The following is a 16,401-nucleotide window of genomic DNA, read 5'->3' on the forward strand; positions in this document are numbered from 1 at the left end:
CTGTTCATCAAATTAAAGATGATGTTTTATCTTATTAGGGAAACAAATGTCTTCAGGCTGGGAGAGTGTGAGGAGGGATTCAGACGTGGAGGCTGTGGTTGATGGAATCAGCTCCTCCATCCACCAACAGACCAGCTTCACTGATTTCCTTTTCTCCGCCAGAACCCAAAGTGCCAAAGCCACTCAGAACGCAGTAATACTGAGCTTCATTGTCCAGCCAATCGACCTGATCTGGACTCGGCAGGGAATCAATGAGCCGTTGTGAAGAGACAGATAATAGATGCCAGAGTGACAAAACGGATGAGCCGTTATTAAAGCAGCCTCCGCATGGCCTTCCTGTGTCCAGGCTACAATACTGAGGGAAATCCTTACAAATCTGTTCATTTTGTTTTTAGTTTGTGTGCAACAATCAAAACAAAGAAGGTTTTAATGTAATTAAAGGGGGGGGGGGGGGGGGGGTCCAAATTTTAAATAGTTGAATTTCTTAATGTGCAGCAAAAAGACACTTTCTTTCTGTTATTAGAGTCAAACAAACAGCATGCAAATGGCAAAACTGCCTTTTTAAAATAAATGCCTTCTATTTTTGTTGAATCATCCATTGCGTCTACAAATTGAACACCTAGTGCCTATGCTTTGCTGCTTGTCAGTCGTCAGTGTGTCATAATAAGTCACAGATTTGTGCTGCGATCAGTGGTTTGGTGGATTGATGTAGTCATTTAGATTCATCCTCCTCCTCCTCCTCCCTTTGTCCTCAGCCTCCGTAGCGCTCCGACTGTAAATATCGCATTGTGCTAGAAGCCGTCACACATCATGCCCTAAACCCAGCTTTGACATTGTATAAACTTTAAACTTGGTCTGCATGTCGCATTTCAATTGCATCACATCCGTTAGTGAGTTCATGTACTTCCCTCCTGACGCGTCACTGCATTTTCTTTGTCCCCGTTTGCATGTATTGTTGCACATTGAGTTTTATCAGTGAGAGAGAAACCGACGTTCCTGGTCAGACTGATGTTTGGAAGCGTGTTTGGTCGCAGCGTCTGGCTGCTCCTGGCGCCTTGCCCTCCGGAGGAGGGACGGCTGGATTACACCAACTGAGCCGTGTCAGACTGATCGCATCTCCTGGTCCTCAAACAAACGTTTGTGTTGCGTGGAGCAGAACCAGCGACTGGTGGACCGGCTAACATTAACACTGACCATCTGACTGGAGGCGGACGTGACAGGAAGCCCACTCAGCGTTTCATCCTCAGTGTTCATTCAGTGTGTTTTATTGTTGAATTCAATTGTTTTAATAAATATTATTGCTGTTGAAAGACATGCTGCATTACGGTATTCTAAGAGAGAATAGAAAATGAACTTGATAAGGTAAAGAAAGCTGTTTACGTGTGATATTTCAACTTATAACAACACATTGATGAGACAGCTCAGTATTTCCTGTTGACAAACATCAATTCCTCTATGTAAGATAAGGAGACTAGATTGCTCTCCGATGTCTGTGGATAATCTCTACAAACAGAAGCTCGGACATTATGGATACACCCCTGATAGCAGCACGCGGGATAATGATTGTTTTATTAAAGACCGGCCCCAGCGGAGAAGAAAATAGGCTAATTTTGTACATTTAGCCTAAAGCAGGCGCAACATGACAAGAACATAAACAAAACAGTCCTCCGTGGAATATGCTGACATTTTATATGTGGACAGTGAAGTCTAACAGTTCTGCTTGAATGGAAGGAGTCTAACGTTATAGATACATTTTCAGAGGTTTATCCTATTAAACACACTTTTTTTTAAAACAGCTTATGTTTGACCGCAGCAGACGCTTCTCGGCTGTGTTGACTGAGTGCGTCAAAGTGTTGCCTGTTTCTCTAACGTGGTTCCTCTGTGACTGTAAGTGCCTGCTGTTATCAGAGGAAGCAAACAGACTCAACCTTGTCTTCATCGCAGATGCATCTGTAAACGGTGCAAACTGGCAGCCGGTCCGGCCGAGGCTTCACTCATCAATCACTTCCCCACAGATTTCTCTCACAGGTCCAGTTGTTTGTCACTTTACTAAAGCACAGCTCCGTGTACAAAATAACCACGTTTAGAAACAGAGAAACCAATTTAACTCGAGCTTAAATTATATAAGCTTTAGCTTATAATTTACCTGGAGGCTGGCCACGAACAGCTACGACGCATTCCATAAGCTGTGACGTGAAGAATTAACTTGTGCTTTACTTTAAATATTGTCTTCATAGCGTAGATGTGATCGTATTATAATGAATTCAATGAGGTGAAATGGTGGGACAGCAGCGGCCTGCAACATCACCGGCCAAATGGGCAAATGGGAACAATTTCAAAGATTTTTTTTTTTTTTTTTTTAGCACATTTTCTAAGAGTAGCAGACAGAACACAACACTGAGAGCCGAGCTGACAGAGCGGTGACGCTGCTATTAAAGTTAGTTCCTTCCTGCTATCAAACTAGCCTCAAAAGCCACATTGATCATAAAACCACATTGATCATTTGATCATAAAAGTCTGCAACTCTTATGATCAAAGGAACATTTATGTTATTTTCCACCAAATCAAACTTGCCTGAAGTCACAATGCACACACAAAAACGGTATTTTACGCTACATTCAAGAAGGTTCAGTTAAGGTTTTCCTTTACATCCTTTACATTTCAAGTTTCATATTTCTTTTTCATTTTTCAGACAATTTTGACAGAATAGAATAGAAATACTTTATCAATTCCTTTAAGCATTGCACCATTCAGAATAAATAGGGTTAAGAGGTAGAAGTGTGATTTTCAGAAATGATGCATCCGTGTGTGGAAACTCATGAGAAGTAAAAACAAAACACCTGCAGACTGCAGCAAACAGCTCACATGATGCAAAGTGGAGGTTTATTCAGGAGCTTGTAGAGGCAGGATGTCAACCAATGCTGACACAGAGAGAGAGAGAGAGAGAGAGAGACAGACAGAGACACAGAGAGAGAGAGAGAGAGAGAGAGAGACAGACAGAGACACACAGAGAGAGAGACAGAGAGAGAGGCAGACAGAGACACACAGAGAGAGAGAGAGAGAGAGAGAGAGAGAGAGAGAGAGAGAGAGAGAGAGAGAGAGAGACAGAGAGAGAGGCAGACAGAGACACACAGAGAGAGAGACAGACAGAGACACAGAGAGAGAGAGAGAGAGAGAGAGAGACAGACAGAGACACACACAGAGAGAGAGAGAGACAGACATAGAGAGAGACAGAGAGACAGAGACAGAGATAGAGAGAGAGAGAGAGAGAGAGAGAGAGAGAGAGAGACAGACAGAGAGAGACAGAGACACAGAGAGAGAGAGAGAGAGAGAGAGAGAGACAGAGAGAGAGAGACACACAGAGAGAGAGAGAGAGAGACAGACATAGAGAGAGACAGAGACAGAGACAGACATAGAGAGAGACAGAGACAGAGACACAGAGAGACAGAGAGACAGAGAGACAGAGACAGAGACAGAGACAGAGAGAGAGAGAGAGAGAGCTTCCTGTCATAACAGTTACAATCTGCATCAACATTACTACTATAAACTAATACCAGATCAAGGTTGTTAAATAAACCGGAGTGCTTATTGACATGCTGAAGAGTCTCAGATGAGCTTCCAGTGGCTACATCCTGTTACATCCTGTTACATCCTGTTACATCCTGACACCCTGCAGACCAGCTGCTTTGCACTGCGCCACCACTTTGCATACTGATAATGTCTCTGTGCAGAGTGGAGGTGGAAAAAAACATCCATCCGGTTTTAGCTTGTGTGTGTGTGTGTGTGTGTGTGTGTGTGTGTGTGTGTGTGTGTGTGTGTGTGTGTGTGTGTGTGTGTGTGTGTGTGTGTGTGTGTGTGTGTGTGTGTGTGTGTGTGTGTGTGTGTGTGTGTGTGTGTGTGTGGACCCACATCTGCTCTGTGAACAACCAAGGAAATGGGAAGATAAGAGTACAAAGGCAGTTGTCGCTCCACAGTATTAGTATAGACCCACTGCATGTATGAAATGTATATATGTATGTACGTGCTTGTACTCACCTATGAAGCCAGATGAGGGCGGATTGGGCTGGATGTTCTCCTGAGTGTTGCCCTGAACCACGTCCCACAGTCGCCACACGTAGCTGGGGTGGAGGATGTAGAAAGGCTGGCTGGGATGGTGCTTGCGGTGCTCCACATACGGACCAAATAGGTTGTAGTCCGGACTTTCATACCACTGATAAGATAAAGGAAATCAGAAATGATTACATGAATCATTCATTCACTAATCCACAAGTTCAAATGAAACCAGTACATCGACCCTGAGCAGGAGGAAGAGCTCAAGCAAACAGTTTTGCATGTACTACACGTATTAATGAGTGTAGGGACCGCGGGGTGAGGTAGTCCGTAACACTTTCATCTCACGGCGAGAGAATTCCTGATCCGACAACGACACTGATCTGCAAACATGAGGGGTTGTTTGGTACTCCGGTTCACACCCAGCTTCAGAAAGGTTTATGGCAGGAGTGACAAACTCATTTTAATTGAGTCCAATTCCATCTTGAGCGGCCCGGACTGATAAAATAGTCCCACAACAACCTTTACATTTACACTTAGTTTTTCTTTGTGGTGGCACAGAATATGTGTGATGAAAATGTCCACATCTTCTAAAGAAACCAAACAATTAATATGAAAAATTACCAATTTTAATGAAACCTTCTGGTGCAAAATACAGAGAAATGCCCAAAGTAATTTCTAGAACTATAAATTTATTCATGTTTTTTTTTTACAAACTGCCCCTGAAAACATGGCGTTGAGGCTAATGCTAGTTTGCGCGCCTTTATGGCAGCATTGTCGTCGTCTCAACTGGGTTTCAGTGTTACGTTGTGTCCGCTACTCTTAATAAAATTATTTAATAAAAAAAATACAAATCAATGTGTTTATGACATTTTTCCAATTTGTTTGACGGGTCAGACTGGAACCTCCTGTGGTCCGGCTTCGGCCTGGTTTAAGGTTGTGTGTGTGTGTGTGTGTGTGTGTGTGTGTGTGTGTGTGTGTGTGTGTGTGTGTGTGTGTGTGTGTGTGTGTGTGTGTGTGTGTGTGTGTGTGTGTGTGTGTGTGTGTGTGTGTGTGTGTGTGTGTGTGTGTGTCAAGGGTCATGCTCAGGGAGTCAAACCTACAAAGCTCTGATCAAGAGTTTGTTTATCTAGAATGACACTTCATATGCAGGGAGCATAAACGAAGTGTGCGTCTTCAGGATTGTGTTGCAAGCAAAGTAAAACAAACATATTGTTTATGTCAAATGAACAAAAAAGAAAGAACAAGAGATAAAAAGAGGAGGAAAGGTTTGAAATTCTTGTATCAACTGAGCGTCCAGGCTTTTCTCTGGTCCTCTGATTTGGACAAACACTCCTCTTTTCATCTTTCTGATGAAACGACACTTCGGCCGTCCCGTCGGGCCAGGCCACAGAAACAAACACACGTTTTCAGATGATTTAAAAAACATCTGTCTTCACTGTATCTGCTAACGTGTTTTAAGCCCGGGTCAAACGACAGCCATGCCAGTGTGGCCCCTGAACGGACACACGTCTTGTTGTGTGGGAGTCGACTGGCCTCATTGTGTTGCGTCGTGTGGAGTGGTTGCTCTGCAAACGGGAGTCTTCTCTCCACCGATGCTCTTTTCTGTCACAGTGGGTCGACTGGTGTTTTATTCATGTGAGGTTTCTGTCGTTATCCTTGCATATAAATATTGCATGAGTTAAATGGTGGGTCCAGAACAAAACGGAACTAAAAGGTACTTAATGTGTTACACTGAAATAAACATTACAGCGAAAGCATATAGTACATCGCAGCGCAAGGAGACCGTCTGGGTGAGTGTCTTCCTGCACGGCGAGGAGCCGGGGAGAGACAGCGACCTGGTGCCGCTTCGTCGTGGCTGCATGAGGAGACTGTTCCTCGCCAGGAAATGAAAGCAGCGAAGAGTCAAGCAACATGTTCCTGAATAAAGGTGTTGTGTGAATGTTTCCCTCTGGAAACACAGTTTGGATGTGACAAATAGCCGGGCGAAGGCGGTCAAATCAGGCCAGAAAATTGAAGTTCCCCAGACAGAAATCACCAGATGCTCTGCGCTTAACAACTGTGTTGTAAACAGAAACATGCCATTTGTGATTGAAAACAGTGAGCATAATGTACGGATGCACAGCCCAGTACAATGAATCCAATCAGCAGGCGAAGAGACATAATTAAGTGTCCTGTCATTTACAATAGATTCAAAGAAAAGAGGTCAGCTTGCAATTTGGGATTCTCATAAGCTACATAAAAGCATGGATGTCCATTTCCGCTCAATGTACCATCTGCAGGGGAAAGAAAAGGCAGAACGTGAAATCAATGTCCAGAATTTGTTAGGGTTTTTTGTTTTTTTCATATTAAAGAAGTAAAAAACTGTGTTGTTCATGTGAGCTTATCTGAATTATGAATGTCTGATTTTAAATGAAGTGCTAATTACTTGCACTATATAATTCGGGTTCCATGAGACGGAACATGTGTTTACCATGTCGTCTCATGAGCACATGCCGTTAGGGTTAGGGTTAATCCTGTACTATAACCCTGCTTATAGTACAGGAGCAGTATTGGAGAAAAGAATTAAATGAAGCTTGGGGATAATTATTGATTGACACAAACAAAACTGTGTAGTATACTGAATGTATTATATATTGTTGTATATGCTGAAAAAATATGCTGCATCTGACTGTAGATCGCTATCACTGTAGTATATATAGTTTAATATGTATAGGCTCGTCTTCAACCACAGGGTGTCGGACACGTTTCAGTTCAGACGCCACACGCAGCACAACTTCATCCGGATTGGGTCGCACTGGTAAACTAGTGTCAACTTCTGCAGCTGCACCGTTGAGCCCCATCCTGACCAGCTGCATCACCGTGTCGTACGGCAGCACCACTGCCATGGATCGCCAACGCCTGCAGAGAGTGGTGGACGCTGCTGCAAAGGTCAGCAGGACGCCACTGCCCTCCCTGCAGAGCAGCGACAAGCACAGGAGAGCTGCTGCCATCTTGATGGTGCTAACCCTAACATGGACTGTTCACACTGTCAAGAACTCTTTCTTCCCCTCTGCTATCAGACCCGTAAACAGCTGACAGGAGTCCAATGGACTAGTCACAACAAATACCTCTCATTTACACTGCATTTGCACAACTTCTGTACTGTATATGTACTTTAGATGTACACGTGTACAGTTCATCTACTGCCGACTACATTTATGTACAGACTGTAGCAATTTTATTTTATTGTAAATTGTATATATCACATGTATTTTTCCTAGTTTCATGCATAGGGTTATATTTATATTTATTTTATACGTTTTTATAAAAAAACTTTTTTTATAATATATATATATATATTATACTCCCCCTTGAACTGCTACCTTATCGTGGTGGGGGAGTTTGAGTACTCGAAAGATCCTAGGAGCTCTGTTGTCGGGGGGCTTTAGGCCCCCAGTAGGGTCTCCTAAGGTAAACAGGTCCGAGGTGACGAGTCAGACTAAAAGCAGTTCAACACACCTCATGGACAAACAACAAAAGAGAAGCGAGTCGTCGCCCGGTAAGGTGCAGCCAGGACCCCACCCTGGAGCCTGGCCCCACCCTGGAGCCAGGACCCCACCCTGGAGCCCCACCCTGGAGCCAGGCCCCCACCCTGGAGCCAGGCCTGGGGTTGGGGCTTGTTTACGAGCGCCTGGTGGCCAGACTCTTGCTCGCTGGACCCGACCGGGCTCAGCCCAAAGGGACAACACAGGCCCCTCTTCCTCATCCTCCTGTGGACCCACCACCCACAGAGGCTGCCGTAGGGGTCGGGTGCAGTGTGGACTGGGTGGCAGTCAACGGCAGGGGCCTCAACGACCTGATCCCTGGACACAGAATCTGGTTTTTGGGACATGTATCTGGAGAAGGCGTTCGACTGCATCCCTCGAGACGTCCTGTGGGGGGTGCTCCAGGAGTATGGAGTTTGGGGCCCTTTGTTCAGGGCTGTTGGTCCCTGTACGTACCCTGTAAGTTTGGTTCACATTGCCGGCAGTAAGTCGGACCTGTTCCCAGTGCACGTTGGCCTCCAGCAGGACTGTCCTTCGTCACTGGTTCTGTTCATCACCTACATGGACAGAATCTCTCGGCACAGCCGGGGGCCGGAGGGGGTCCGGTTTGGGGACCACAGGATCTCGTCTCTGCTTTTTGCAGATGATGTGGTTCTGTTGGCTCCATCAAACCTGGACCTTCAGCGTGTACTGGTGTGGTTCTCAGCCGAGTGTGAAACAGCTGGGATGAGGATCAGCACCTCTAAATCCGAGGCCATGGTTCTCCACCGGAAAAAGGTCAGTGGTCGGTGGAGTGCCCTTGTCCCAGGTGGAGGAGTTCCAGTATCTCGGGGTCTTGTTCACGAGTGGGGAAAGATGGAGCGTGAGATCGACAGGCGGATCGGTGCAGCGTCTGCAGTCATGCGGTCGTTGTATCGGTCCGTCGTGGTGAAGAAGGAGCTGAGCCAAAAGACCAAGCTCTCGATTTACCGGTCGATCTTCGTTCCTCCCCTCACCTCTGGTCATGAACTATGGGTCATGACCGAAAGAACCAGATCCCCGATACAAGCGGCTGAAATGATCTTCCTCCGTAGGGTGGCTGGGCGTACCCTTAGAGATAGGGTGAAGAGCTCAGTCACCCTTAGAGATAGGGTGAGGAGCTCAGTCACCCTTAGAGATAGGGTGAGGAGCTCAGTCACCCTTAGAGATAGGGTGAGGAGCTCAGTCACCATTAGAGATAGGGTGAGGAGCTCAGTCACCCATAGAGATAGGGTGAGGAGCTCAGTCACCCTTAGAGATAGGGGGAGGAGCTCAGTCACCCTTAGAGATAGGGGGAGGAGCTCAGTCACCCTTAGAGATAGGGTGAGGAGCTCAGTCACCAGGGAGGAGCTCGGAGTAGAGCCGCTGCTCCTCCACATCCAGAGGAGCCAGATGAGGAGGCTCAGGCATCTATTTCGGATACCCCCCCCCCCGGGCATGTCCCTCTGGTAGGAGGCCTCGGGGTACACGTAGGACACCTGGAGGGACTATGTCTCTCTATGGCCTGGGAACACCTTGGGGTGCCACCAGAAGAGCTGGAGGAAGAGTCTGGGGTGAGGGAAGTCTGGGCAACTCTGTTCAGGCTGATGCCTCCAGGACCCGGCCTGGATAAGCGGCAGATAATGAATGGATGGATGGACGTTTTTATAGTTCTTTTTTTTTTTTTTTTAATCTATGTGGCGTTCAGTGTGGGCAGCAAAGTAAGAATCTCATTGCACAAGGAAACACATTTCCTTACGGCGCACATGACAATAAACACTTTGAATCTTGAAGAGCAACCTTTTAATTCAAACTTTAAAGTTTTTCCTTGTCGTGGCGCAGAGTATATGTGGCGGATATATCCATATTTTACCAAATCCAAACAATAACTACTGATAATCAACACAAAGTCAATTTTAATGAGACCTTCTGGTGCAAAATACTGTGAAATGTGAAAATGTTTCCATCCTGAACCAGTTACATTATGTTTGTTTTCACAAACTCACCCTGACCGTCATGGCACCAATATCTCAGCTCAGGTCTCAGTGTCGTCTTGTGTCTGCTACTCTTAAGAAATTTGCTCAAAACTGACTGTTTTCTTTTAAATGTTTACCATTTGGCCAGATGGGAGCCCCTTGTGGGCCGGTTTTGGCCCACGGGCCTTATGTCCAGCCTCGTTTCCGCTGCACAGATTGTGAGGGACAGTACGGTGGTACGGTACGGTAAAGCAAAGCCGACCCAGACCAAACTCTGTTGCTCAGTCCCACCACAGAGAGCATGGTTAAGATGTGGTAGGGTCGTATGGTAGGGTATGGGACACGATTACGCAACAGTAGTCTCGGCTCGCAAACCCCCCCCCAAAAAAAAAACAAGCTAACAAAACAACCAGTGTGCACAAAGTGTAGTATGTAAACAACAACAGAGAATTCATAAGGCCAGTGAGATATTTCAAATATAGTGGGCTTGTTGAGAGTGACCAATCAGCAGACGGCTGTGTTTACATCCTCTTTATCGGACCGTTCTGGAGTGCTGGGTACCCAAATGGAAGGGTGACAAAAAATGGGAACCCTTCGCAACTGTTCTTATGGAACCATCCACAACTTCCGCTGAAGGGACACATGAAAACCCGTCCCGTTCTGTAACGGGACATTCTGTGCGGTGGAATCTTGGCTTTTGACAACCTCTGCTTTAAACATTTCTGTGTGCACATATGTGGATATGGGGATGTTTGTGCAAAATGTTTCTTCATTGGCTTTTATTTCCCTTGTGTCCTCTCAGAAGTTTTTCATGAAGTCGGAAACATTTTTCTCTCATTCTGGCCACATGAAGAAAACACACTTTGCTCATCTGGTAGAGCCTGTATTCAGGGCCAGGGTCAGATTTGTCACCTTGAACTGCAGGAAAAGCATCTCTTTTGGAAGATTGTTGGCTGGGCAAATCTAAAATAAAATAAATGTATTAACAGTCTATTTCCATTGGGTCTGGTGAGGCTACATCATTTTCTGGGGTGAAAAACACATCATTGCCTGCAATTAGACCAACACTGACCAGACTGCTAAACTGTTCTTTTTCTGCAATATGAAGGTTAACGTCACTGACAACACCAGGAAATTAGAAGAGTTGTTCACAAGTGCTTCAATTCTAACAAACGTATAAAATTGTGACACGAATGAATAAGTGCAAAGTGGGGACATTTCAATAACAAGGCTAATCATTTCAATCATTAAATAGCATGTTACTGATGGCAAGAGAATCAATTTTAATTGCAAACCTGATCACAGACAGCTCTGATTTTATTGATTGTGGCCAAACTACCTTCCCTGAATATCAATTACAGTGAAGCTGAGAAGAGACGAGGAGGGCGGAAGAAGGATGGAAGACACACGCACAATAAAAACAACATGCTTCAGGAAAGTGAAAACATGAACGAGAGCCTATTCAAGGGCAGGTGGAAGTCACATGTAGGAGGCAAAGATAAATGAGCTCAGGCTCCGGATAAGAGAGAAGGAGAGTGAGGAAGGGGAGGACGATCAACTGCAGGAGTGATAAGGTTTGATATTGTGTTCGTGTGGCTCAAATGACTGGCGGTGGCATTCCCACAGCGGTCCCACGCGTCGTCATAGCTACATGCACAGGGTTACAACTGTCTGCTACTTTTGTTTATCCACCGTGGCCTCGCTGGCTGTCGCAATAAAAAACATTGTCCAATATAAACTGCTGGGACAAAAACAAGAAGCAACCCCAAGTCTCCACACACGCACCACTTAACCAACACACAATTCAACGCTGCTAAACGCTTGTCATGTATTGTGACCTTAATGTGACCTTGAATACATCTTCTATTGAAAGTGCTGAGGTGAAAACGTGACTGAATTACAGCTGGCGGCCAGCCGCTCTCTCCGTCCATACGCACCTTGAGCAGGTTTAAAGAGTAAGGAGCAGGGTCCCAGGCCACCAGAGTTACATTCTTGTAGATGGAGCTCGTGTTGAATCGATATGCAGGATTAGCTAAAATCTGTGTGGGGGGGGAACAAAAAGAGAACATTTAATTCAACATACTTCAGATGCTTTAATACCAAGCAAAAGAGCGTAGTGTGCCGTTAATTCACAAACGAATTAGAATTAGATGAAAGCGCTGATGCCACAGTGACGTATGTCCAGAAAAAAAGGCTCCAGTGAGTTAATTTAAGGCTCCTGCAATGCCAACACTGTCAGCAATCTCAAGAGCTGCTGCTCCGTGTCACACAGATTCCATAAACTTGTTTTTGCCGGTAAGTTTGACACAATGTCTCTCGCCGTTTAATCAGCGGTGACAACTGCTATGATGGACATCAAGACACGACAATAACAATGTGATCCTGCTGCCGTCAGCTCGCGCCTCTGGTGCCTTCAGATGAATAACTGAAGCCGGCCAGAAGTCCATTTGTTATTCTAGTCTCGTGGCATTTACGTGCATGCAAAGAATCTGTACGGTAATACTTTGTTGTTGATGGCGATTGTCTTTATCTCTTGGCTGCCAGCAGCATTGGTCTAGAGCAGGGGTCTGCAACCTGTGGCTCACAACAGACGTGAACATTCGATTAAAGGCTTTGAAACGAGGCACAAAAACTCAAATGGGGAGAAAAAAAAGCATAAAGAGCTTCAAAAAAACCCTAAAAGGACTGGGTGATGTGGTGGGTGGAGGAGCTGTTGGAGGACGGGGTGATGTGGTGGGTGGAGGAGCTGTTGGAGGACTGGGTGATGTGGTGGGTGGAGGAGCTGTTGGAGGACGGGGTGATGTGGTGGGTGGAGGAGCTGTTGGAGGACGGGGGTGATGTTGTGGGTGGAGGAGCTGTTGGAGGACGGGGGTGATGTTGTGGGTGGAGGAGCTGTTGGAGGACGGGGTGATGTGGTGGGTGGAGGAGCTGTTGGAGGACGGGGGTGATGTGGTGGGTGGAGCAGCTGTTGGAGGACGGGGTGATGTGGTGGGTGGAGGAGCTGTTGGAGGACGGGGGTGATGTGGTGGGTGGAGGAGCTGTTGGAGGACGGGGTGATGTGGTGGGTGGAGGAGCTGTTGGAGGATGGGGTGATGTGGTGGGTGGAAGAGCTGTTGGAGGACGGGGTGATGTGGTGGGTGGAGGAGCTGTTGGAGGATGGGGTGATGTGGTGGGTGGAGGAGCTGTTGGAGGACGGGGGTGATGTGGTGGGTGGAGGAGCTGTTGGAGGACGGGGGTGATGTGGTGGGTGGAGGAGCTGTTGGAGGATGGGGGTGATGTGGTGGGTGGAGGAGCTGTTGGAGGACGGGGTGATGTGGTGGGTGGAGGAGCTGTTGGAGGACGGGGTGATGTGGTGGGTGGAGGAGCTGTTGGAGGACGGGGGTGATGTGGTGGGTGGAGGAGCTGTTGGAGGATGGGGGTGATGTTGTGGGTGGAGGAGGTGTTGGAGGACGGGGTGATGTGGTGGGTGGAGGAGCTGTTGGAGGACGGGGGTGATGTGGTGGGTGGAGGAGCTGTTGGAGGACGGGGTGATGTGGTGGGTGGATGAGCTGTTGGAGGACGGGGGTGATGTGGTGGGTGGAGGAGCTGTTGGAGGACGGGGCCCCAGGACAGAGCCCTGTGGCACACCTGACCTGACAGAAGCCAATGGACTTGCAGGATTTCAGTTGAGTGAACTGAAATCCAGGACGGCCAGAGAGGAAGAGAACCAGTGTAGTGGAGTGTGGGAGAGGCGGGTGGAGGAATCTGCAGAGGAGGGTGGAGTGAGAGGCTCATGTAGAGAATCGACGACATTTTAAAGGTTTGCATGTTTTTCCTGGAACTTCTACATGTTTGGCTTTCGAGAGGCTCACATGTGTAGAAACAGATATATGAATTTGCTCTTCCTGCTAAGCTGTAAGAAAGTAAAGTGTTATGACATACTATAGGAACACAAAACTAGTTCTATACTCTTCCAAGAGCCAAGCAAAGCATTCCCTCAGTCTTCTTTGAGTTTTGGTCAGCTTGTGAAATCGCTTTATGCAATTTGGTTCTGAACTGAACGAGAGGAAATGAAAAAAATAAAGCCTGAAACCGCATCAAACAGCTGAAGGGAGAAAGAGCAAAGATGAATGTTTGAGCTCTGTGGTTGATTTCACACGCAACAGGTAACAAATATTTAGCTCAGCCATGTTAACTTCAAAGTTAATGGACTGTTGAACAGAGCTCAGCTTTATTCAGCAAGTTAGGAAATGTACATCTTCTCTTCACATATTTAAAAGTTACTTTCCTCATTTTATTCCCAGTGTTTGGGAGTAGGAGAGAGTTTGCTCAAGCAAAGGGTTAATTAGTGCGCCGGCTGGAACATCAGCAGTGCAACTACCTTTAAACATACACCCAATAAGTTATATTTTGTGGGGTTTTGTATAGAACACATAATATTGCAGGACATCTGGTGTGGCTGAAGGGATGAACCCCACTTTTATAAAAAGGAAAGGTGTAAAATGGACGATTGGGGTTCGTTTTACGAGACACTTAATTGCATATGCGTGTTATAGTGCCTTGTTACTCTAAATCTATAGGTTTTGTACTGAAACACCATCCAACAACATTTGATTTCGATATTTTAATGATTGCTTTCTAGAGAGAAAGCGTTCATAGATAAAGATGAGTCTCATTTACAGTTTGAATCTTTGAGTATAGCCAAGACCTTGTGGTTCATTGTAGTTCTGGTATAAATTAAACATTGTGAACCTGCATCTCAGCAGAACCAGGATCACATTTGAAATGACAGATCTCTCAATTATTAGTGGGATGTTACTCATGTCCTCCTGCACATTGCATTTGAGCTGAAATAAATCCCAACGGCTGAATCAGAGAGCTGCAGTCGTTAATCACTTCATTTTGTGCACACCCATATGCCTCACATACGTGTGAGCCAGCGCTGGAGGAGCGAACGGCGTATTAATGATTCATTATTATGCATCATTCAAGGATGAACTCCTGCTTACCTGCGAGTTCATGAGGCGGATGGTGGTTTTATTGCCCACGTCTCGCTCGTATCCTTCTGTCGGCGCTGAATTGAAGCGTAGAACTGCATCATGAGAGTCTGCAGAGGAAAACGTGAATCGTGTCAACAAATCAACTTCCACTTGTTCACGTCGTCTTGAGTAAACAGGAAAGGATTTTGAAGATTGCAGGTGTGGCGCACAGATACGAAACAAAAAACATTCTGGAAGTCACGTTTCATGACGTCACATGAAGAATTCTCCACCTACAACAAGTTGCAGGTTCAATTCCTGATCTTAATCTGTCCATGTGACCAAGTGTCTGAACCCCAGACTGCTTCACTGGAGGCGGAGCCACAGACAGCCAGGGTCTCTACAGTCACCTCCTTCACACACACTCATTCGCTTCATCTGCTTTTCTAGTTTGTAGGATCATTTCCATGGCATATACACAAAAAGAAGTGGCTGTGGGCCTATAGTGTGACAGCCTGGTGCCAGCGGCTTTGACAGCAAACGGCTGCAGATCAAGAGTAGTTGTAGTAAACAACAGGTTGTGTCGACCCTCAAACGTAACTCAAGTGCTCTCCAGTGGCAGGCCCAGGTAACTGATGGTCATTAACATAGAGCGTTTGCCTGAATACATTAAGACCACCATAGATACTTAAAGTCCTTTTTTTTGTTTTGGTTGCTGTTGAGGGTGAAATGTCCTTCAACGTCCACAAAAACTTGAGATTGTCCTCTTGATGGATGGTTGAGGGAATAATTGAGAATTAATGTCTGCCGATCGATCCTTCACTGGCAGTCGAGTCGTCTTCCTGCGGCACTGAGCCGACAGGACAGATGATCCTTCAGGTTTTCATCTGATGGTCTTTTGTCACTGCCACCAGATCTTCACCAGCTCCGCTCCCCGCTGAGCCGCCATAACACGTTCACATATCTGCTGCGAGATCCTTCCTTCAAAACACACCTGGAGGCACAGATTCCGCTCATGCTTTCATCTGAAGTGCACATTTTCTTTGGTGAATCCAAACACTTCCCAGAATCTGTTACCATGTTTCTCACAAATCCTTGGGATGCCTGTACGATTCACTGCAACAGTGAGGAGCGAAGTAGTTCAACGTTAAGGAGAAAAGGGAAATGAAAACTCTATGCGGAACTATGTTTCAAAGCTTTCAGCCCAATAAACCAGAGGTCAAGTTTACGAGGCTTGAAGATCAATAGAGACTTCCTCCTGGGACACAGACTGGATGTTCCACCAGCCTCGACTTCAATTGATCCAATTTAAGGCAACGTGTCCATTTCTGAATGTTAGTGGAGATGAATGTAATCCTAGTGCTGCAATGTGGATGCAATGTGTTCCTTTGTGGCCTCGATGCTCCTTCAGTCGCATAATGAAGACACTTCGCAGTCTAATCAACTCTCCTTGGGACTTAAAGGAGGCTAAAAGTTGCATCAGTCGCTCGATAACAGATGTGTTGGTTCTTAAGATGTCTTGGAATTGCCAGTTGGCTTTATTCTCTTTTAAAAGAAACGTGTAACTGATTCTGTAATGACCATCAGTGTGTTTTGGACCTATTTTCTGAAGTGTAAATGTGACGAGGTGTTCCTTTCTGAACTCTTCCAGAGACGACGGCGACTGTCGGTCAACACAAACAGCAAAAACAAGCCTCCTGTGTGATCTGATCTGTGGAGCCACTGCCTGGGCTCACAGTCTATCAAATCACAAAGCGAGTGCAATAGCCATTCAGAACTATTTTAAAGAGATATCACAGGGTCTTTTTCTTTACTCGAAATGCTTTGTCAAAGGCTCATTAAAAAAAAAACCTCATTCTGTTTTTGCCTCCTGGAAATCGGATATCATTCAGC

At 46.0% G+C, this 16,401-nt stretch overlaps 1 protein-coding gene across 2 annotated transcripts in view; it reads right to left on the reverse strand.

The window, feature by feature from the left end:
- st6gal2a (ST6 beta-galactosamide alpha-2,6-sialyltranferase 2a) overlaps positions 1–16,401 on the reverse strand; it is a 63,935-nt gene that overhangs the window by 4,184 nt on the left and 43,350 nt on the right. For both annotated transcript variants that reach the window (XM_080498676.1, XM_080498675.1), the window contains 3 exons: positions 14,539–14,636; positions 11,488–11,589; positions 4,036–4,210 (listed from right to left, as the gene is read on the reverse strand). In XM_080498676.1, coding sequence (XP_080354802.1) covers positions 4,036–4,210; positions 11,488–11,589; positions 14,539–14,636 — 375 coding nt within the window. The remainder of the gene's footprint in view (positions 1–4,035; positions 4,211–11,487; positions 11,590–14,538; positions 14,637–16,401) is intronic.

The sequence above is a fragment of the Blennius ocellaris genome (assembly GCF_963422515.1).
Source record: "Blennius ocellaris genome assembly, chromosome: 6".
In the NCBI taxonomy this organism is placed as follows: Eukaryota; Metazoa; Chordata; class Actinopteri; order Blenniiformes; family Blenniidae; genus Blennius; species Blennius ocellaris.